This window comes from Urocitellus parryii, chromosome 9 (assembly GCF_045843805.1).
Source record: "Urocitellus parryii isolate mUroPar1 chromosome 9, mUroPar1.hap1, whole genome shotgun sequence".
In the NCBI taxonomy this organism is placed as follows: Eukaryota; Metazoa; Chordata; class Mammalia; order Rodentia; family Sciuridae; genus Urocitellus; species Urocitellus parryii.
In genome coordinates this window covers 134,729,087-134,752,409 of record NC_135539.1, presented here as the reverse complement: position 1 = coordinate 134,752,409, position 23,323 = coordinate 134,729,087, and the positions used below count along the sequence as shown (strand labels likewise).

General features: G+C 41.0%; 1 protein-coding gene across 3 annotated transcripts; it reads right to left on the bottom strand.

Moving 5' to 3' along the window:
- Window positions 1-3,625: 3,625 nt before the first annotated feature.
- On the bottom strand, window positions 3,626-22,162 carry Nphs2 (NPHS2 stomatin family member, podocin). 3 transcript variants are annotated; one of them, XM_026388521.1, is made up of 8 exons: window positions 21,884-22,162; window positions 17,919-18,014; window positions 15,815-15,887; window positions 14,122-14,204; window positions 9,658-9,861; window positions 6,772-6,827; window positions 5,152-5,230; window positions 3,626-3,904 (listed from the first exon to the last, which is right to left on the bottom strand). In XM_026388521.1, the coding sequence occupies exons 1-8, from the start codon at window positions 22,160-22,162 to the stop codon at window positions 3,626-3,628; spliced, it is 1,149 nt and encodes a 382-aa protein (XP_026244306.1). The 3 variants fall into 3 exon arrangements, with proteins under 3 accessions (XP_026244306.1, XP_026244305.1, XP_026244307.1); XM_026388520.1 differs by having other exon boundaries at window positions 17,919-18,022; window positions 21,892-22,162; XM_026388522.1 differs by lacking the exon at window positions 9,658-9,861 and having other exon boundaries at window positions 17,919-18,022; window positions 21,892-22,162.
- Between the last annotated feature and the right edge of the window lie 1,161 nt (window positions 22,163-23,323).

Below are 23,323 nucleotides of genomic sequence, written 5' to 3'. Positions count from 1 at the left end.
GGTCCCATAATCTCTTTCAAGGGCACATTTCCCATGACCTAAAGATCTTCCCCTGGGCCCCACCTCTTAAAGGTTCCACCACCTCCCACTAGTGCCACCCTGTGAAGCAAGCTTTTAGCTTTTGAAGAACACCCACTCAAAGGTACTGGACTTTCCTAGCTAGATATCAGAGACTCAGGTATTACCTGGCAAACCTGCATCTTGCACTTTACTTTTAAAAACTGCTAGCAATTCTGCCTGCAGGCTCAAAAGCTCTAGAGCATTATCTGCATATTTCTGGAATCCCAAATATGTATCTTACCTAACAAAATATTTTCACAGAAGAAGCAAAGTGAGTTTCTCCAAAATTAGAAATATAAATGCTATAGCCCTGATGCATAGGATCTGCATACCTGCAAAACGGAAATGCTTGCTGAGAATGATGACCTCTATAGCCATATTGGGAGAAATCAATGCCTAGAATTCATTAGAACTTGCATCATTCTCTCAGAAAAAATGGAGAGCTATTCAAACCAACTCTCCATAGCCTCAAGGTCATTTCCAATTTAGGATTACTCAGCAAGTTCCCTAAGCAGTCCCAGTGCAAGCATGGCCATTAGGCTTGGATATTGCTCTTGTTCTTGAAAGACCAATGAAAGGGCCCCTGCAAGAATGCAGTATCTTCTGTTTGGAGATCAACATTTTACATTTGCAGGGTTTGGGCCCTCTAGGAACACCTGATTTGGCAGAGGCACACTTTAAGCTATCTCTTTTTTTAAAAAAAATATTTTTTAGTTGTCAATAGACCTTCATTTATTTATATGTGGTGCTGAGGATCGAACCCAGTGCCTCGCACATGCTAGGCAAGGACTCTATCATTGAACCACAACCCCAGCCCATAGCTCTTGACCAGACATAAGAAATACTCCAAAAGTGTGAAGATAGGACAAACAATCCCCATGATCTACCTTGCTATGCAAACTTCTTTTTGACAGATAAGATGTCCTCACTTCTTCCGACAGCCCAGATCTTCAACAGATCATGGAGTTGACAAACTACTCCTGGTAATACATCACCCATTTTTCTACTCTGGCTATCCCAGTGATAAAGCCCAGGCAAGAAAGAGAAGATTATGTGATTTCTTCTGCCCTGCTTTTACTCTGCTATGATCCCAAATGGCTGTCACTTTGAAACAAATTTTGGTTAGCTCTTGGGCTGGGGATCCAGTATTTACAGAGACTCAAACACAGGAGCCCACATGTGCAAGTCCTGAAGCTACTTCTGTCCCAGAACAACCACTCTGGGAGTACTGGCCATCAGGGCTGCCTACCTTTAAAGCATGGAAGCAACATGTGGAGTGGAAGGCTTCTAGGTGGATGCAGCTTGACTGCTGTCACTTATTGCTACTGGGGTAAAACCAGAATAGTAGTGATAGCCATTATTTATTGAGCATTTGCCTTGTGTAATCTTTGTGCTATGCTAATATTTCATATATTTGAACTCATTTAGTCATGATAGCTTTCTGAAGTGGGCTCTGCTTTCATCCCCAAATATACTCAGGATAAGTAGCATGCCCATATCACCTAACAGCTTGTTAGGTGACAAAGCTTGAATCAAATCTAGTATATCTGGCAGCAGGGTCTAAGATCTCAGCTACAGTGAGAGACGCTCTCAGCTTCTCTCTGAACTCAGAGACCAGTTGGTAACCCATCTTTCAACAGACTTGACTTCCACACATCTGCTTAATTCTCAGCTTAACTACTGAGCTAGTGTGCTGACAAACAAGCCAGAATTCTAGAGAACTTGGAAATCATAGTCCCAACATACCTACCGCTAAAGAACACTATAAACAGGAGCAGTCTAACAAAGAGCTGTCCACACATGGCCCCCAAGGATGTGGAATGCAGAGGCATTGACAGAATGACCTGATGGGTCTTCCAGATAGGGGAGTCCCAACTACAAAGCCTCTGATATACCCTGATACTGCTGGTGAACCAGGGTGGCCCTTGAAGTTCTAAGAAGGGTCTCCAAAGCCTCCTTGAAATACTTTTCTGGTCATTTCAAGCCCAATAGCATTCAACTTACCAGCTCTTAAGCCACTCATCCGCACAATAAACAAATCTAGCCTGACCAGTGGTTAACACCTCACTGTAATCCCCAAATGCTATGCAACACCATTGTCATAGGATATGCCATAGACTTGTCCCGCTGTCATGACCAGTCACTTTGGTTATAGTGGATTCCAACATTGAATTGGAACATTTTTTGACCCCTTTATCAGCTTACTGGCACCATGTTAATATAAATCCCAAAGAAAAACTGTTAACCAGACATGTCACAGTTTTGGATTGGATTTCCAGCTTTTCTTTCATTTATTTCAGGGTCAGTAACCAGTAAGAATGCAGCACCTGGGTCTCAAAAGAGAAGACCAGCTGCTTGGCCAGCACTGTCAGCTCACCTACTCTCTGAAGAATCTGTGCCCACATATGATCCTTAAGAACAGGAACTGGGGAGACTTTCCTTTTAATGAAATATGAATATAGAGGCAGTTTTTGAAAGAGAACCAAATAGTGAGGCACTCGGGTTCCCACCATATCTGCATCAACAACATAGAAATTCCCATTACAGATAACATTGTACTAATATTATTTGAGTAATATTAGTAACATTTTGTAATGTTACTGATTTTTTAAATTTATAGAAAACTTGCAATACACTTAAGTTTGCCTTCTTATTTTGTTGGCTTATTTTTCTATAGATATGCATTTCTAATTGTGTAAGGCAAATTAGTGGGAAATAAGACTTGTATTATAGGAATGTATATTAAGAAATGTCTACGTAGGGAAATAGTTCTGAGGACATGTATAGATAATACATTATATCTGCTTAAAGAAATAAACAATCTGGTAAATTCTATACTGAAAATACATTACTCTCAGCCCCTATTTAGAATGATTCTTCCTCTGATTTGAAGCAATATATATATATCAGATAAATGTTATCCTTTTACTTATTTTTATTTTCGAAAGAACCTCCAAGTAATTTTAAAAATTCTTTAATTGTGTATAAATTTATATCCAATCTGTGCATCTCTTTTCTTTGCATTCATTCAGAAACATTTAGGTGTCACTAAGGTGCAACGATCAGAGTTAGGCTCAAGGAATATGGAGTGGAGCCAAAAGACTGAGGGTGGTGGGTAAAGGGTGTTAGATGCCCCTTTGAAGAGCCAGTAGTAGAGCCATAGAGAAGCTAACACTTTAGGTCCAGGGTTACAGCTGAGTGTAGCAAGCATGGGGATGGGGCTCAGACAAAGGGCTGCAGGAGCTGCAAGACCTTGCCAAAGGGGCCAGAGGAAAAAGGACATTTGATCTAAATCTTCAGATATCAAAATTGACAAACTTATTTCCAAATTATCATGTTGACCAAAGCTCTTTCCCTTACCTACTCTGCTTAGATGACTCGCCTAAACCTGTTAGATGCCTCCTGTACTGACTTCTCACTTATGTGGCTGCATTGCAATGCCATGCATTCAAAAATCATTCCATGTGGCAGTGGAAGAAAGGAATTGAGGACTGAATGCCTCACTGAGATGTGGCTTTGAATAGCAGGCCTCTTCACAGCTGCATTATCCTTTGTGCACCCACCCCTATAACATGGGAGAGTCTTTCTTCTTGGGATTTAGTGGCTCAACGGGTTTGGAAGAATTTGGGAAGGGGATGCTCCCTTGAGTTCTATTGCTAGGAGAAGACAGGAAATTTAGCAGGTCAAAAGGCAAAGGTAAAACTATAGTGGAAGGTTTCTCTGTGGACAAAGACTGAAGGGTGTGGAGGTATCGAAGCTGAACAGCAGCTGGGGTTCCTGACAGAATCTCAGCAGCCATCCTCAGGGACTCAGAAGCAGCCTTTTCCCCTTCCGCAGCAATCATCTAGAAAACAAATGTGGAAAACACAAAGTGATTGTGCTTCTTGGTTCCAAGAGGGCTGTCAGTGGGACCCAGTGTGGCAGGCACTGTTCACAGGAGAACAGATTCAGCTGCTTTCTAAAGACTGCTGAGCTAGGGAAGACCCATTAAACTACTAAAATGTAACGTGAACTTGTTATAGACCATGAAAAGTATAAACAGAGTGTTAGGGGAGTTCTTGTCTGGTGGGCTTGAAAAGATTAGTAGGAATTTGCCATACAGAAGAAAAATTGGCCAGCTTTCCAGGCAGAGGCATGGGATTACAAAAAGGGTAACTTTCAATTTGGCCAAAATAAAGGACAAGCATTTCAGAAGAAGAGACACCAAGCTCATCAGCCAAATGCCACCTGAAAGCAGGCAGACAGGACTATGCTCAAGGATCTAGAAGCAACTCTGCCCAGAGGACACTTTTCTCCCCTTCCCCCTCCTCCCCATTCCTCTCAGGTCCAGTTATTAATCCTCTTATGCAGTTTGGGCTTTCCTTCACCTAATCCCTGTTCTTTGAAAGAAATCTGCCTCACTTTCCTCCACCTCAATTTGAGGAAGCTGTGGCAGCCAGATCTTTTCAGCTCCCTGGCTGCTGAGAAGAGGTAATGAGCAGCACAGCCTTTTCTTGGCTCCAGCAGGGAGGGAACTGGGCTCTGACCATGATTGTGCCTTCATGCAGAGCTCTGGTTATAGGCCTGGGATAGCCTAATGCCATTAACCTAGAGAAGATATGTAACTGAGATGCTAGCACAAGAAAATAGGGATGATGAGGGAGGAGCAAGCATGAAAGCAAGACTCAGGAAGAAGACAGGCACAGTTAGCAGCCGCTTTGGTGAGAGGGAGGGGTGCAGCCTGATTGAACTCATGGGTACTCAATCACTGAGCCACACACCAGCTCTATTTTGTATTTATTTAGAGATAGGGTCTCATTGAGTTGCTAGTACCTCACCATTGTTGAGGCCAGCTTTAAACTTGTGCTTCTCCTGCCTCAAACTCCCAAGCCACTAGGATTACAGGCATGTGCCACCGTGCCTGGCTACTAACACACTCTTAGAGCAATTTAAATAGCATGTCGGGAACCAAACCAGATTCTACTGGGCGTGGATGAAGGGAAGCATGGAAAGAAAGGGGAAATGCTCCTTGCCATGGTTCCTGCTCTGGGTTCTCTGTGCTCCTGGAAGAGCAGCCTTGGTGGGGGGACACTGTGCTCAATGCTGGCTCACCCGCACTTTGGCCTGTCTTTGCGCTTCTGCCTCCACAGCCAGCGAGTGCTGAAGCCCAGCTGGCAGCCGTACATCCTTACTGCAAAAGAAAGAAGGTGAGCGTGTAGATGTGCAGCCTTGGCCAGACTTTTCCTCAGGTTTGCACTCTCTCTACAGGAGAGCAAATGCTGACAACAGTGTGCTGTCCCCAGAGCCCTAAGGTGGCAGGGAGGTGGAGAGAGCACATCCCATGCGGTGCCTCCAGTGTAGGTGTGGAGCACTAGTGTGGCTGCAGAGGGACTACAATGTCCTCCTCTTAAACATTTTGTGTTCCTAGGTTGTAATCATTTTTCCCACTTAAGATTTAATCTAACCACCAGTGGTTAAATTTGAATATGGGGGGCTGGGGATGTGGCTCAAGTGGTAGCGTGCTCGCCTGGCATGCGTGGGGCGCTGGGTTGGATCCTCGGCACCACATAAAAAATAAAATAAAGATGTTGTGTTGGCGGAGAACTAAAAAATAAATATTAAAAAAATTTGAATATGAAATACAGCCTTGAAGAGCTAAAAAATTAATAACGAAGATAAGGGGCATTCATCTAAGTTTATAAAAGAGAAAAAATTGATTTTGAAATGAGGAGGATTGATTAAATAAGAACAATCTTACTGTATCACATCAAAGATACAAAAGTATCTCTTTATCCCAATGATAACTGAAAAATTCATATATGGAACCATTGAGCAGTTTCTCAAAAGATTTATAAAGTTAGCATATAACCAGTAATGCTATTTCTAAGTATATAGCCAAGAGAACTAAAAACATATTCACACAAAAACTTCCAAATGAAAGTTTATTGTGGGGGCTGGGGATGTGGCTCAAGTGGTAACGTGCTCGCCTGGCATGTGCAGGGCGCTGGGTTCGATCCTCAGCACCACATAAAAATTAAAAAAATAAATATGTTGAAAAAAAAAAAAGAAAGTTCATTGTGGCGTTTTCCCTAATAGCCAAAAAGTGGCTGATGGATGGATAAACAAAATTTTGTATAGCTAGACAATGGAATTTTATTTGGCTATAAAAGAAATGAAGAACTGATACATACTACACCATGGATGAACCTTGAAAACATGCTAAATTAAAAGAAACTAGACACAAAAGGCTCAACATATGATTCCATTTATGTAAAATGTTCAGAATAGGCATGTCCACTGAAACAAAAACTAAATTAGTGGTTGCCAGGGGATGAGGAGCGGGGAGGAATGAGGAGTTCCTGCTTAATAAGAACTGGCTTTCTTTGGGGGTGATGAAAATGTCCTGAAATTAGATCAAAGGGACATCTGTAGGACTTTGTAAATGTCCTAAAACCACTGAGCTGCACTTTGAAATGGCTAAAAGGGTAAATTTTATCTTTTAAAAAAGATTTTTTTTTAATGCATAGCAAAAAAACCCCATGAGACTAATTTGCCCAAATGTCATAGTGGTTGTATTTTGGCTGCAAGATGTTACATAATTTTCCCTCTTTCTCTCTAAACTTATACTAGTATGGCTATATTACTCAAAATAATTTTTCAAGGAAAATTTTTAAATAAAACCAAAGTATTTCCTTTTATCATATTGTTTATCATGATCATTTTCCTACCCACATTTCTATTCTCTCCACTTTGATTCCCCAAATACAGGTCACTGAATCCAAGGCAACCTGTGGAGGGAAAAAGATGAAAGGTCAGCAAGAGCCTGCAGGTAAGAGCAGGGCACACCTGTGCCCCGATGGCTGTTGTTCTGAACAGAGAGAGCCCATTTCCTTTGAAAGGATGGTACTGGGCCACTTTGTTTCATTAAATTCCGCAGTATCTGGCATGGGGCAATTTGACTTGGACAGTGCCACTCAATAAATATTTGTGGAACTAAAGATGGCATGGTAGGCTGAATAGTGGCCCTAAGGATGTGCATGTCCTAGTCCCTACAACATCTCACTGTTACCAAGAGGGACTTTGCAGAGGTGATTAAATCAAAGGTCCTGGAGATGGGGAGATTATGCTAGGTTATTCATCTCAGCCTGAAATGTAATCATATGTGTCCTTGTAAGAGGGAGGCAGAGGGAGATCTGATACAAAGAAGTTGATGTGACCAGGGAAGCAGTTTGGAGTGGTGCATTTTGAAGATGAAGGAAGGAGAGGAAGGGGATGAGGAACATAGGTAGCCTTAAATGTTGAAAGGGCAGGAAACAGGTTCTCCTCGAAGCATCTCCAGACAGAATCAGCCCTGCTGACATCTCAGCTTGAGCTCAATGAAACTGATTTCAGACTCTGGTCTTTAGAAATGTAAGAGAATAAGTGCATGTTGTTTTAGCTACCAAATTTGTGGTAATTTGTTACAGAAGCAAAAGAAAAGCAACACAAATGGTATATTTGTTCAATTTGTTTTAAAATGTCTTTATTATTTTCTACTTAGTCTCCCTGCCAAGTGGTTGTCATTGATAGGGCACTCTGTATTCCTCACTGCTGGGAGACATCAATGTCCTCCTGCTTCCCAGTCTCCCCTGCCCTCCACAGTTGAAGCTAGAAACAGGAGGGGGAAGAAAAGCAATTTGGATTGTAGAAAGGAAGGGTAGGACACAGAGCCCTCCATGTTGGCCTGTTTATCTTTTAAATTACACAATGTCTGATTTTATGGAAAGCAACACACCTGTCTTTTTCTTTGGCCTTCATTTTCCAGGCAGAGATATTCTTTCACTTATTTGAACAGTCTATGTGTGTAACACCCTTTGGACAAATCTTATTACACTTTTGTTATAAATGGGTGTGTTTCCATCTATGGCTTTAAAACACAATTTTTACATTTTACTCTCCAGTTATCAGGCATTGTCTGAGAATATAATATAGCCATTAGCAAAGAGACCTCCCCTAAATTCTGTTTTGTTTTTCTGTATTGGGGATTGAACCCAGGACCTAAGTAGGTTCCAGTGTTAGATTCAGTGGGGGAAGGACGGCAAGAGCTGAGGCTGTAACAGTTGTGTCCCTTCTTCATTCACCCCCCAAAACGTCTGCTGTGTGACAAGCCCCATGCCAGGTCTGAGGCAAAAGGATGAATAAAATATGGCACCTGCCATTATGGAATTCATAATCTGGGAAGACAAATGCATGGACACATAAATAAACTCAGCATAATAAGAGCAAGCTTGAATGTCAAGAGTCTGGACTCACACTACCCTTCAGAGGAGAGGGGTGAATAAGGGGAGGCTGAAGGATCAGTTGGGGGACCATGTCAAGTGGCTTCTAAAATCCAGAGCAGCAACTCCCGAGTGTCCCTCTTCTTTTTCTTTTTCCAGGTTCTCTTATTTTCAGACTTCCCTTTTCCATCAGGATGCAAATCCCAGGTTTGTTTGTTTGTTTTGTTTTATTGTTGCTTTTTCTTTTCTTTTGTGGAACTGGAGATTAAACCCAGGGTTTGGCAAATGTGAGGCAAGCACTTTGACAATCCCAGTTTTATCAGTAACAAGTTGGACAAGTCACAGACATTTGTACCCTGCATTTTTTTTTTCAGATTAGTGACTGCTCAGTTTCCATAAAGCACAATCATCAATGCCTTTGATTCTTAGGGTCTTCCTATTTGAGGTCCTCCTTCTAACTAGGTCTGATTTGCAACCCCCTAATCCAATTCTGGGCCTGGCTGCCCCTATGGCTTGGATGACAGACTCAGTGGTAACTGCCACCTAGCTGGCCAGCTGCCTGGAATCCTGCTTCATTCTTGCTTGTCTTCTTAGTACCTCTTGCCAACTCGTCTTGGTAAGAATCAAGGGCGTCCACCATGGCCATGAATAAGATTCCTGTTTGCTACCTGTGGGCCAGATGAGGCTGTTTGGGAGGCAGCTTTTACTCTATTCTTCCCTCTGCTAATTCTAAATCAATTAAATCTAGACAGTTGATTGGGTAATTAATCATGATAGGGTAGGAGACCTTCCCTCTTCCCTCTGAAAGTACATAGCATCATTTCATTTTGTGCACACTGTGCTTGTTTCCTCAGCTAGGCAGGAAGCTTCGAGGAATCATGTCTTATCCTTTCTGTATACCACAACCTCTCCCATCCATCTCTACCAGCGCTGCCAGCAGCCTCTCCCAACACTTGGTACTATGTGAGAACTTCGCAATGAACTTAAAGTCACTGGGTAGCTTTTGGGGAAGAGTTGAGAGCAAACTGTTCACCAGGACTGGTGATTATAATTGATTCAGGTCACTTTGGCAACTTCCTAATTAGCTATAAGCTCCTTAGGGATGGCAACTTGAAGAGATTCAAGTGTGGCACATGGAAGATTTAATAAGTGGCCAGTGAACAGATGATTAAAAGATATAGTTTAGAGCTGGGATTGTGGCTCAGTGGTAGAGTGCTTGCCTAGCATGCATGAGGCACTGGGTTCGATCCTCAGCACCACTTAAAAATAAAAAATAAAGATATTGTGTCCACCTAAAACTAAAAAAATAAATATTAAAAAATATACATTTAATATACTCAATATTAAACTTAGTAAGTACCTTTACATCTTGAGCAATGCTCTTCCTCTCTAGAAGAATTTCAGTGAGGGATCGGTGTGCCAGAAGACGCTTCATGGTGGTTTGCACAAGGAACTGGACAGCCTTAGACACATGAGCCAGGCTGCTTAGGAGAAGAGAGGCATTTTCCATTCGGTAGTAGCAGATGGCATCTATCTCCATTATAAACATGTCTTTGGTTACAACCTAGGGAGAAAAACAGTTTGGATGACAGACTCGATCCGTGGGCTCTTTTCCTATGTGGAGAGAACTAAGTGTATCTAAAGTGAATTTTCTCAGAGTAAAATTATACCAAGAAAAAAAACCCAGCTGAATTATCTTTTATTCAAAATATATATGGTTTTGAAAATTATGGAGTTTTTTTATTAAATAAATAAAAGAACTCACGATTTAAAGGAATTCTGTTGTAAATCCTTTTGTAAAGAAAATCAGGAATAATTTTCTTATTTGAAAACACTCAATTGTTTTTATAGGTCTTTCTAAACTGATGCAAACAAATCTAATAACAGAGAGGCATGTTCTAGGACATAAGTGCTGTGAGCTGTAACGTGGTGCTTGCTGGAGTGTTCCCTAGAGGGCAATTTGGTGATGCCCATTAGTCCCCACCAAAAGCCTTAAAAGGGGGAGGGAGTGGAAGGGAGGGGCCATAGGGGTAGGAAAGATGGTGGAATGTGATGGTCATCATTACCCTAAGTACACGTATGAAGACATGAAGGCTGTGACTCTACTTTATGTACAACTAGAGATAAGAAAACTTGTCCTCTATATGTGTAATATGAATCCTAATGCATTCTGTTGTTATATATAACAGATTAAAATTTAAAAAATAAACACAGCTTTAACAGTAAAAAAAGCCTTAAAAGGTGCAAGTTCTCAACATTTGCATTTTTAGAAAACATTTATCAAAAGGACATATTTTAAATATTTAGCTGTAAGAATTGTTACTTATACTATTACTTATTGAAATAAAACACTGGAAACAATTTATCATCAACAAGAGGAAATTGGTTGAGTAAACTGTGGTATGGCCACACAATGAAATGTTATGTGTCCATTTAAAATAAAGGGCTAGGAGCTGGGGTTGTGGCTCAGCAGTGGAGCACTTGCCTTGCACATGGGAGGCACTGGGATTGATCCTCAGCACCACATTAAACAAAATAAAGGTATTGTGTCCATCTACAATTAAATATATGTATGTATATGTATATATATATGTGTGTGTGTGTGTATAATCACACATACACACACATATAAAATAAAATAAAGGGCTAGAAGCATAGCTAATATATGAAAAGATGCTTCTATATTGTTGGGTAAAAAGGAGCATGTTATAAAAATCTTACATAGTGTGATATCTATATATACACCTATCTGTGAATATAACCACATACATAGAAAAGTTTGAAAGGATATACTCCAAAATATCAACAGTTGTCTAAGGATTAGGGGTAAGTACAGGTTTCAAATGTCTTTGTTGTGTTAAAATACATGTAACTTTCCATCTTTAAGCATATACTTCTGTGGTATTAAATGCAATCACAATGTTGTGCAACCATCACCACCAGTAACCTGCACTATTCTTTTCACCTTGTAAAAGTGAAACTCTATGCCCATTGACAACATCTCCACACTTTCCCCTCCCTCTTGTTCCTGACAATCACCTTTGTACTATATCTCTATCATTTTGATTACTCTAAATACCTAGAATCATACAGTATTTGTTTTTTGTGATTGCTTATTTCAATTAGCATAACATACTCAAGGTTCATCCATGTTGTAGCATATGTTAGAGTCTTTTTAAAGCTGAATAATATTCTACTGCATGTACATATGACATTTTGCTTATCTATTTATCAGTTTATAGTCAGTTATTTTGCTCTTATGAATAATACTGCTATGAACACTGATGTACAAATATCTCTTCAAGATTACAATTTTTACTTCTTTCTTTCATTCAATTTTATCATCTAAAATAAGCATTTTTAAAAAACAAAGTTTCTATTTCTCAAGAGAAAGAATGAAAAAAAAAAAAAAAACCTCAGGCCAAAAGTAGGAGACTACGTAGGAAAGGCTTATAAATTTGAATCACCAATACAGATAGTAGCTAGGAGCACCGGCACATGGCTGTTATCCCAGCAGCATGGGAGGCTGAAGCAGGAAGACTGTAAGTTTGAGGTCAGCCTTGACAACTTAGCAAGATTCTATCTCAAAAATTAACAAAGAGGGCTGGGGCTGTAGCTCAGTGGCAGAGCACTTACCTAGCATGTGTGAGGCACTGGGTTCAATCCTTAGCACCACATAAAAATAAACAAATAAAATAAAGGTGTTCTATCCATATACAACTATAAATTTTAAAAATAATTTAAAACAGTTAAAGAAATATATGAATATTATCTTTACTTTTAATTTTATAATTTTTTTAATTGTTGAAAAATATACATACATAAAATTTACCATCTTTGGTGTACAGTTAAGTAGTACAACTAACCTCTAGTACTCTTTTCATCTTGCACAACTGACAATTATTGAATAATAATTGTCCATGCCCCCTCCTCATATCCCCTAGGAAGCAACATTTTACTTTCTGTCCCTATGAATTTAGCTGCTCTAGGTACTTCATATAAGTAGACCCTTAATAGTTCTTTTTAATTAATTAATTAATTGATTTTTTTTAAAAGAGAGAGTGAGAGAGGGGAGAGAGAGAGAGAATTTTTTTAATATTTATTTTTTAGTTCTCGGCGGACACAACATCTTTGTTGGTATGAGGATCGAACCCGGGCCGCACGCATGCCAGGCGAGTGCACTACTGCTTGAGCCACATCCCCAGCCCAAATTAATTGATTTTTAATTTTGTTTTAGTTGTAGATGGACACAATGCCTTTATTTATTTATTTTTATGTGGTGCTGAGGATCGAACCCAGTGCTCACACATGCTTGGCAAGTCCTCTACCACTGAGCTTCCCCAGCCCCAGTACTTTTAATTTTTATTTTTTGGAGACTAGATAATTTCATTTAGCATGATGTCCTCAAGATTCATCCATGTTTTAGAATATGTTAGAATTTCTTTCCTTTTAAAGGCTGAACAAATTCCATTATGGATTATATGCCACATTTTTTTTTTAATTTAAAATATTTATTTATTTATTTTAGTATTTGGTGGACACAACATCTTTGTTTGTATGTGGTGCTGAGGATCGAACCCGGGCCGCACGAATGCCAGGCGAGCACGCTACCGCTTGAGCCACATCCCCAGCCCTATGCCACATTTTTTAAAAATCTGTTCATCCATCAATGGACACTGCTTGCTTTGCTATTGGCTATTGTGAATAGTACTGCTATGAACATACTTGTTCAAGACCCTGCTTCTTTTTTTCTTTTTATTGGTGCATTATAATTGTACATAAGTGGTATTTGTTGTTATTTATGCATACATGCACACATACAACAGTATAATTTGGTCAATTTCATTCCGCATTATCTCCCCTTTCTCTCAACTTCTGCTTCCCCCGGTCCCTTTCTATTCTACTGGTCTACCTATGCTTTTCATGAGACCCACCCACAACCTCTTTTCTTTTTTTTCTTTTACTTTTTTCTCTCTAGCTTTCACATATGAGAGAAAACTTACGACCCTTGGCTTTCTGAGTTTGGTTTAACACTTAACATAATGTTCTCAAGTTCCATCTATTTTCCTCCAAATGACATAATTCTGTTTCTTTATGGCTGAATAAAATTCCATTATGTGTGTATACTGCATTTTCTTTATCCATTCATTGGCTACAGACACCTGGGCTGGTTCCATAATTTGGCTATTGTGAATTGTGCTGCTATAAACATGGGCATGCATGTATTGGATAACGCAATGACTTCAGTTCCTTAGGATAAATACTGAGGAGTGGTATAGCTGGGTTATATGGTGGTTCCATTTATTATGACAGGTAATCTGCTGTACTCAGAGTCTACTGATTTAAATCATAATCTCATCTATATAAAAAAATTACCTGCACAATAACATTCCATTGTGTTTGACCAAATGTAGGTGAAATTACCTTAGGCTAGCCTAGTTGACACATAAGGTTAACTATCATAAAGTCCTTTGCCCTTTTTTTAGTCAGCATGTTTTTTTAAACTATTCACTATCATTACTTTTTTTTAAGTCAGTCATTTTTTGTATTAAGAGGTATGAGTTTTTTGTACAGCCTGGATATTAACCCCTTGTAAGATAGGTGATTTGCAGATATTGTCTCCTATTCCATAGCTTGCCTTCCACTCTGTAGATTGTGTCCTTTGATTCACAGAGTTGTTTTTTTTTTTTTTTTTTAATACTGATGAAGTTCCATAGGTCTATTTTTCTTTTCTACTATTGAGCATAGAGATTTTGTCCTGGGCTAGAGTCAATAGCTAGACTGTGGAAAATGTAGAGAAAGCAAAAGCCACCCTTTGGCTTACCTCATGGAAGGGTATCTCCAAGGTCTGGAGACGAAGGTCAACTTTGTGGTAGGTATCCAGGCAGGGCAAAAAGAAGAACAGGCCTAGAAGGTGGGGGGAAAGGAACAGGCAAACAGAAAGCACGGAGACTGTTTGGGATTCACCTTTTCATGTTCAGGTTGTACACTGCATTGCTTTTCTTAGCTTGCAACTATACACAGATCATTGGGAAATCCCACTAATATCCTACAGCATCATTGTCGAAGCTAAGTTTACCACCATCAATATGAGACACTTGAGGGTAAGTTTACCACCATCAATATGAGACACTTGAGGGTAAGTTTACCACCATCAATATGAGACAATTTACTCCAGGTTAACAGGTATAAGCAGGGATTTAGTCATGATGCTAACCCCTCCAGATCTCTAGTATGTCTGTCCCTTCACTAGATTTGAGCTCCCTAAGTAACATCACATACATTATTGTTAGCCTTAGTGTCTCTGACTTGGTGCCTTTTAGGTAATCTATAAAATTGTTTTTTAGTCTATGAGTGTATCCATATGTCAAACTTTGCAGCCAGCAACCTCCACATGGTATTTCTTAAAACGTGAGCCCCAAAGATAATCATAATAGCAATATCATAATACTAGCTTCTATTTGGCAAGTTAGTCTTCACCTATCCAATATAATATATAGTAAATAATGGGCAATAACTATCTGTAGATTGATTATTGAGATTTTATCAAGAACCCTGGATGTTGCAGGCTCTTGTAAGAGCCACAGTTTGTTGGAACCAAAAGCACTTCACAGAGCCCATGATCTATCTGGGGAGCCGACCTCCTGCTGTTCTTTCTTGGCCCCAATGGAGAAAGTTCCAGAAAACAAGGAACACAGCAAGATCATCCATGTCCTGGAACTACAGGATCTAATTCTGTTTTTGTGGGAACCCATCTACTGGATTGGGTTTTTCAAACTCTGATTGGTGTCTTTTAGTCTTGTCTCCAATCCCTACTTATTGCTGCAGACCAGGATGAGAACTCAGGCCTCTCCAATATATACACAGTGGGACTTTGCTCCTCCTCATGACTTCCAGGCTGTCTTGGACCTCCAAACCCTAATTACGACACTTTCCAGAATAACCATACTTCTCTCTATACCCCATAACCAGCTTTGATTTCTGAACATAAATTCCACTAGATTTTAAAGCCCTAGAAATCAGAGACCATGTCTTACTCAGGCATTTTTGTATCCCTGGTAGTTAGCAGCATCTAAAATACAGGACTGGTTCAATCTCTGTCTCTTAAATTTCAACACTAAAGACCAATTTATTACATAGATGCCTCTCTTCCTTGCTTTAGGCCCCCTGGATTCTCAACTAGCTCAGCTTTTCTCTGAGAATTCACAGGACTCTGACTGTACACATGTAGTACTCAAACCAGTCTCCATTCATGGATCCTAAGCTGATTTCCTATTGTAATCAGAATGCCCTGATGTGGGACTCCATGTATTCATCTTATCCCTTGGCCACCTGTCTCCTGGTAGTAGAAGTTCTTAATGATCTGCATTGCAACTAACAGATTAGAAATGCAGATGAATCAAGTTACTTCATTGTATCTAAAGTCATTATTATAAAAACATAAGAATTGAAATTGGCCAGTTGAGGGGTGGTGGAGATGGTGGTTTTAAAAAAAAGTGTGTGTATATGTTTCTTACCAGGGCCTTTGGGTCTTCCAGGAAGCAGATGTCCCAGTCGGAATATAATTACTCTCTCGTACTCTTGTACAATCTAAATGGAAATGTAATACTTCCAAATCACTCTAAATAAGAATAATAAAGCATTCAAAAGGCCTTAAAATGACAATGAAGAATAAACTTCTATTGATATTCAATGTTCTAAAATTTATACTTAGTGTGGAAAATTAGAAACCAATGAAAAAGTATATTGGCTATCTGAATTTTTGAGCCCAAGGATAGAAATTTGATTAAAAACTCATTATCATCTAAAAAGTAATGTTTCCACTATATTCAATGTTTCCTAAATCAAATATGATCAGAGCATGTTTAATCTTGTAGTTTTCTGTGACTTCTGCCTTATCAAGCTTTTATATGTATCACTCATTAACTGTTTAACAAAAAGATGGAGTATATTTTAATACCACTTGTGATACTTTGTTTCACAAATAACACAAAGTTGTGATACTTTACAATTTCTCTAAGGCTGATTCAAAATGATCCAATTGGATTTTAATTAGTTAATTCTCATGAATCTCAAAAAATTGAATGTACCCTGAGCATGTGTAGAAATATTTTTAAATGACAAAAAGGAGATTCACTGTGTAGAACAGAACATGAAAGTTACTGCATATTACTTTAAAAAAGATACTTTCTGTTCCAGTATCAGAATCTGAGTTCTGTTGCTTGTTTTTCATTAACTTAGTTGATGAGTTTGTTTATACATATACCTCACAAGACTCTGAATTCCTTGATGATACAGAATTGATTTTTTTCTGAGTGCCTAAAAAAATGCCTGATACATAGCAAGTATTCAGTGAATTTATTCATTTAGTAAGTGGATAAAGTAATGATTTGTGACTGTTGCCAAGTTTATTTTCCTTTGCTTATTGGAACAGTGAATGAGAATGAATGATTGGGTTTGGTTCCTAGAGCATACCCCAGCAATTCTCAGCTGCCTAGTTCCTACCATTACTTGTTTCTTTGTTGGAAAAAAAAAAATTCCTCCAGAGATTAAGGGAAACCTTGCTTCTTCAAGCCTTGCTCAAATGTAACTACTCAATGCTGCTTTTGTGTCCACTACCTAATTTAGACGGTTCCTAAGGTTTACCTTTGATGGTGCTGGGGCTTGAACTCAGGGCCTTGTGCTATGCAAGCACTCTACCAACTGAGCTGTATCTCCAGCCCTGCTAAGGTTTACCATCTTAACTAACTAAACCCAACAGCCTTTTCCATAAACCATGGTTGAGTCAGTACTGGACCCTGTGATGATCATGTAGGTGCTCAGATCACACCTCAAGAAGAGCCTGCGGCCTTGCCTGGCCTGCCTGAGGCTTTGGGTTCAATTCTCACTCCAACAAAAAATGAAAAGTGAAAAGGAGAGCCTGCTGCCAACTGTATGCTGTCTCAAGGAGACACATTTTATAGTCAAAGACGTAGATAGAAAGTTTAAAAGTGTTAAAAGACAAGCCCAACTCTCATTGAAGGTTTCCCCTAAAGCCTGCTTTTGTTCTTTCTCAATCTCACCCAGGCAATACCTCCAAAAAATTCTTTGTACTTCTAATTTCATCTTGTCATGTGCTTCCTGAACTGACACAGATCTTCATTTGCTTCAGGGACTGGAGTTGTATGGGCCAACTGTGGGCCAGAGACAGTGGCCCCTCATGGTCTAGGGCAGCTGCTGAGAAGTTTCTGGCAGTGTAAGGAGCGCATGAGAGGATGTCATGACCTGTTCTGGGCTGGTCTTTGTGTTGGAGTGGGAATGAACCAGTGGAAACCCTTGAAGGGTCTCCATCTAATGGTAGAGTTGATCTCAGCAAGCATTATATGTATGGTACGGGCTAGAATGAAGTGAAGGCCGAGTGATCAGGAGCACAGGGAAGGGAGCGACAGACTAGAGGAGTCGACGAGGCTTCATGGTAACATTTGAGCCAGGTCTTGAAAGAGGACCACCTTCTGGAGGGCAAGTGGGCATGAGGGCATGGCAGTGGACCAGCAGCAAGTTCTAAACACAGAGCATGACCCAATATGATCAGAAAGAGGCACCAGGAAATAAATGAACTGTTGGGTCCTCATGGAAACTCACCTTTATGCAAAACCAGATAGAAAAAGGGAATGTCAGGATGATGAAGAGCAGGGAGGCAAGGACAAGAAGCCACTCACAGGCCCCTAAACCAGAGGACTTGGTACCTAAAGAAAGAAAAAAATATTGAAACCTCACCATTTTAACTGACTAGCACTTGTCAGTCTAGTCCTTGGTATTGAGTCAGAGCAGCTTGGAGACATTGCTGGAAATATTGGAATGAACCAGACATCAGGGTGGTCAGAGTTCACAGGGCCTGGGGTCTGCATGGAAGGTGGTACAGGCTCCTGGAAAGGCACTGGGGTACCGGGGACCAGAGTACCATGGGTTCCCATTCTGGCTTTCTCATTTCATGTCCATAGATAATTTTATGCAGGACACAGGACCTCTTCAAATCTCAGTTTCCTTACCTGTACAATGGGAATGTTTGCTATATTGTAAATATTGCACAATAACTAGCTCATGAAATAGATTTCATATCTATTTCAGTGTAAGGGAGATATGAAATCTCACATAAAAACACTGAACTGTACTTTACGTGTGTCGGGTTTTAATATTCAAAGTGTCCAGAGTCTTACCTTCCATGAAATAACTTTCCTACTCACTACCTGCCCTAATGTCTGAAATGCCTTTGTTAGAGTTCCTTCATTGGACTGAGGTGATGCCGCCTGGTCCTTGAACATCCCCTGTGAACAATAAGGAAGGATGCAGAACATCCAGGATGCTTGAGTGGTAGTAAAGTGGCGTCAAGGAAAGTCGGCCTCAGGAATACAAGTTCTTCTGGTCCTGTCGTGTTTACATTGCATCTCCAGTGCCTGGAATAGTGCCTGACACAATGCAGGTGCTCAACCATTGTTGAATTAGGAAGGAAGGAGAAGTGGATAGTGAAAATGACTTAAATGTAATGTAAATCTGAGTTGTGGAAATCTAAAGAATTTTATTTTCCAGGTACTAGAACACTGGCCAAAAGGATACTATTTGCCAGTTTAAAAATCCCACAGAGAGGAGCTGGGGCTGGGGCTCAGTGGTAGAGGGCTCGCCTAGCACGTGTAAGGCACTGGCTTCGATCCTCAGCACCACATAAAAAAGTAAACAAATAAAATAAAGATATTGTGTCCATCTACAACTGAAAAAAAAAGTATGTTTAAAATAAATCCCACAGAGAACTAAAAGATGACTGAAAGTGAGCAAATGGTAAAAAGCCTATTTTTAAAGGATCAAAAGGAAATGGATACTTAATTGGTAGGTCTAAAAATTCAAATTCCACAGCTAGGCACAGTAGTGCATGCCTGTGGTCCCAGCTGCTCAGAAAGAGGCTGAGGCAGGAGGGTCACTTGAGCCTAGGAGTCTAGGCCAACCTGGGACCAGTTTCTTAAAAAAAAAAAAAAAAAAGTTGTTTTTCTTGAAATTGAATTCCACGTCTGGAAAGGTCTTCACTGAGTTACTTAAAGAGGACACATGTGCAAGCTGCACCAGCACTAACGCCAAATCTGCCCTAGTGTGGCAATTCCCAAAGACCTTTCCATAAAATACCAGTCCCAGAGTGTGCTCCACAAGGAAAGAGTTTTTGGGCAAATGGATTTAGAAATATTGGGTACTGTATCCCATTCCTGGTATTCCCAATGTCCATCAACATCTGGAAGCTATGAGAATCCCTATAGTAAAAAATCATTCTTAGCTTTGTTTACTCTAGTGATTTCTAAACCTTTGACAAGGTAATGTTTTCTCCAAGGAACACTCATTGATGTTCTATGGAACTTATTTATCACCAACCCTACATTAGAAAATGCTGCTCTATAAACAGTGTTAATTTTTATATTCTTATTCTTCAATGGCAATGACTAATAGTCATTTTAGTTTATATTTGTATAAATGAATTTCAGTTTATAATTGTATTTCAGTTTCCAGTTGTCACAACTATCACAAGTAAAAATCAAGGCACATTTGAACAAAATTATGTTTTATAAGTGAAAAAAGTTCTCAAAAGTTCCTTCACTCAGTAGTTAGGAATGTGAATAGAAAACTAATTTGTATACTCAAAACTTTATCCACAAAATATTTTTCTCTTGGAATGAGTTGCTTGAACATCCAAATTGTTTGATTTAAGTGAATAAGGAAGCATTACATGTTAAAGCAGGAAGAGTCTTTAGACATATCCTGAGAATACCCAGTTGTGGTAAGGTGACACCCCTTTTCAATTCCCTCAAGTCCCAAGAAGTCTGCCTTTGGAGTGTGGTGCTAAGTCAGAAGAGAGAGGAATGCTGCGTCGTGTTCCCACAAACACCTCTCAGGCAAGGGCTGCCTCATCTTTAGTGGTCTTTCTCTCTCACTGCTTGGGATCTTCTGCTCTAGCCACTTTCTTATTGGTGAGACTAAGGCCCACAAAGGTGAATCAACCTGCTTAAAACCATAGCTAGTCGGTTTGAGTGCTGGGACATGATCAGAAACCAAGAGCAGGCTATGTGAAGGTGAGTACTTCAGCCAAAAGGCCTTATTCTAGAAGTCTAGCTGTTCCACTTCCCAGCTATTGGTGTGTGTGTGTGTGTGTTACTGGGGATTGAACTCAGGGCCTCATGCAGGCTAGGCAGTGGCTCTACTGCTGAGCTATATGCCCACTCCTTTTTATTTTGAGACAGGGTCTAGTTACATTGTCCAGGTTGGCCTCAAACATCTAATCCTTCTTCCTCAGCCTCACAAGTAGCTGGGATTACACATGCCACTGCCCCAGGCTCCAGCTATAGATTTTGGGCAAGATATTTAATTTCACAGAGCATGTTTCCTCAACTGTGCTAAGAGGATAATGAAGTACTAAATAAGTAAAGTAAAACACCCGGGTGTGCTTGGTACATAGAAAGGGCTCCATAAATGGGTGCTCCCTTCCTTGCCTACCCCTCTAATGATCTGCCACACAATATAAGATTACATGCTGGGCTGGGGTTGTGGCTCAGTGGTAGAGCGCTCACCTAGCATGTGTGAGGCCCTGGGTTCAATCCTCAGCACCACATAAAAATAAATAAACAAAATAAAGGTATTGCGTACAACTAAAAAATAAATATTAAAAAAAGATTACATACTATTCTTCATTTGCTTCCCTTTAAACATCTTTCATCCTACTGCTTAAGGTATAATGAATTTTTTTCCCATTCATTATGAAAAGGATTGGCGGTAGTTAAATTTGTTCCTAAGATTTGCTTTCTCTGCAGAAGGGAAAAGGAACACCTTTGTTTGCATTCCCTCCTTTGATTTGATGTTCCTCTCTTTTAGCTTGCAAGGATTCAGCTGAAACTGAGCATGTTCTTTGTTCTAGGCTTTGTGCAAAGTGTTTGGGAGCTTTTGCTCATTTTACCCTCACAGCTGCCTCTAAGGCAGGAATTGGGATTATCTGATCCATGGTGGAGGCCCTTCCTATGATCACGTGGCTAGCAAGCTGTGGAGCTGATTCAACTCAGGTCTGGCTCTTCTTTACTTGGCGATGCAAGTAGAGAAGGCAATGCCTTTCAGAAAGAATGATCATCCCAAAGAAAGTTTAAAATGCTTTTACATAAGACTGAGGGGAGGAAAATAAGCCATAGTTGCTCAGAGCCAAGGCTCAGATACGTTTTTATTTATATCAGGTGCCCATTTGCCCCTCTGTGACCACAAAAACCAACTTCATTGTTCCTTTGCCTGTCAATTGGTCCCCAACCTGGACCACACTCCCTCCAACTTCCCATCCCTTTCTGCCCCCTGAGATCAGCTGGTACCTGGATGATGTTGCTATTTTTATTTCTTCTGATGCACTATGGTCTCCATCTTTGGGGGGGGGGGTGCTGGGTTCCTAATGCACACCTTTCATTTCCTGGAAACCCCAGCCTTCAACAATCTGCTCTGGCTTTGATGGTTTTCACTGGGGTAACATTTCACCTTATCTGACATCCTTTGGGTACCACTTGGAAAGCCGGCTTTCCTCCCGGATGCCCGACCTGCACCTCAATACCTTCCTCCAGCCGCTCGCTCTCCAGCAGCGCCATCACCTCGGTGCCTTCTTCACCGGAGCCCCGGACCTCGTCCACGTCCACCACGGTGGCAGCGGGCGCTCGGGGTTCCTCTGGGTTCCCCGCCCGCCCGGGGCTCCGCCGCTCGGACCTGGCATCCCGCCGCCCGCGGCCGCCGCCCCTCTCGCCCTTTGCCCTCTTGCTCTCCTTGGGGGTGGGCCCGCCGCCTCGCCTGGGGCCCTCTCTGGAGGAGCTGCGTGCCCTCCTCTCCATCCTCACGTCGGCGGAGTGCTCGTGCGGCCGTGGCGGACGCCCCGAGAGCAAGCGCGGTCCTTCGGAGTCACCCCGGGAGTCGCTCGTGGAGTGGGTGGACTGGGCTGCCAGCGCTGGCCCTAAAGACACCCCGAGGGGTGGGCGGGGCGAGGGCCCTGGGGCGGGGCTCCGTCCATCTGGCACCCCCACAGCTGCTGCCCACCCCCAAGCCCTGGTGCCACGTTGACGCGATGGGGCCGCGGTGGCTCCAAGCCTGCGTCGCAGAGGAGGGTCTGAGCTGCAGAGATGCAGTCGCCGGCCCCTCCAAGCCCTCAGATTGCTGAAGGGCCGAGGGCGCTCTGCTTTGACTTGTGAAGACGGTATGAAACAGAGTTTGGGGTCCTAGGTAACGCTGGAGTTTCAGTCATCAAATTAGGGTGACTTTAAGGTAAAATTAGGCACTTCTCAAGTGCCTTCCTACTTTGAGAATTCACAGCGTGTGTGTCTGTCTCTGATTTCTCATTTTTCAGTACTGGGAATTGAACCCAGGGGCCTCTACCACTCACCTACGGCTCCAGCCCCCCTCCCCTTTTAAATTTTGCTAAGTCTCTGAGGCTGGCCTATAATTGCAATCCTTCCACCTCAGTTTCCCTAGCAGCTGGGATTACTGGTATGCGGCTCCAGGACTCATATCTCTCTTATTTATTTTTATTAATGCATAATCCTGTTGGTGATATAATGCTTCTTGAAACGCAGAAGGGAGGGGATCCGTTTTAATTTCTGTTTTGTAGGAGAGGGTCTCTTTTGTCTCTGTCTAGGCCCTATTTCCATGCTTCCTTGAAGTTCTGCTTTTCCAAGGTTTACTGGCCACACTGCTTTCAACAGGAAACAGGGGGGGCAGTTCCACCTGCTTTGGAGGAACTTGAAATATACAGGAGATTTATTTCTCTTTTACTCCATTAATTATTTGCTTCTCATGGGTGGGTGGCTGGTCTAAATAACCCTTCAAGCAAGATTTACTATTCTTCTCAAGTAGCTCAGATCCTATGCTAATAGAAATAATATTCATTTATTCTTATTTTTCAATTTTTTTTTGAGCTCACATAGTGATAACTTTTTCTTTCTCAAAAACATTGTTAAAGAATGAAGATCTAAAGTAAGTTAGACAGATCTGGAAAATCT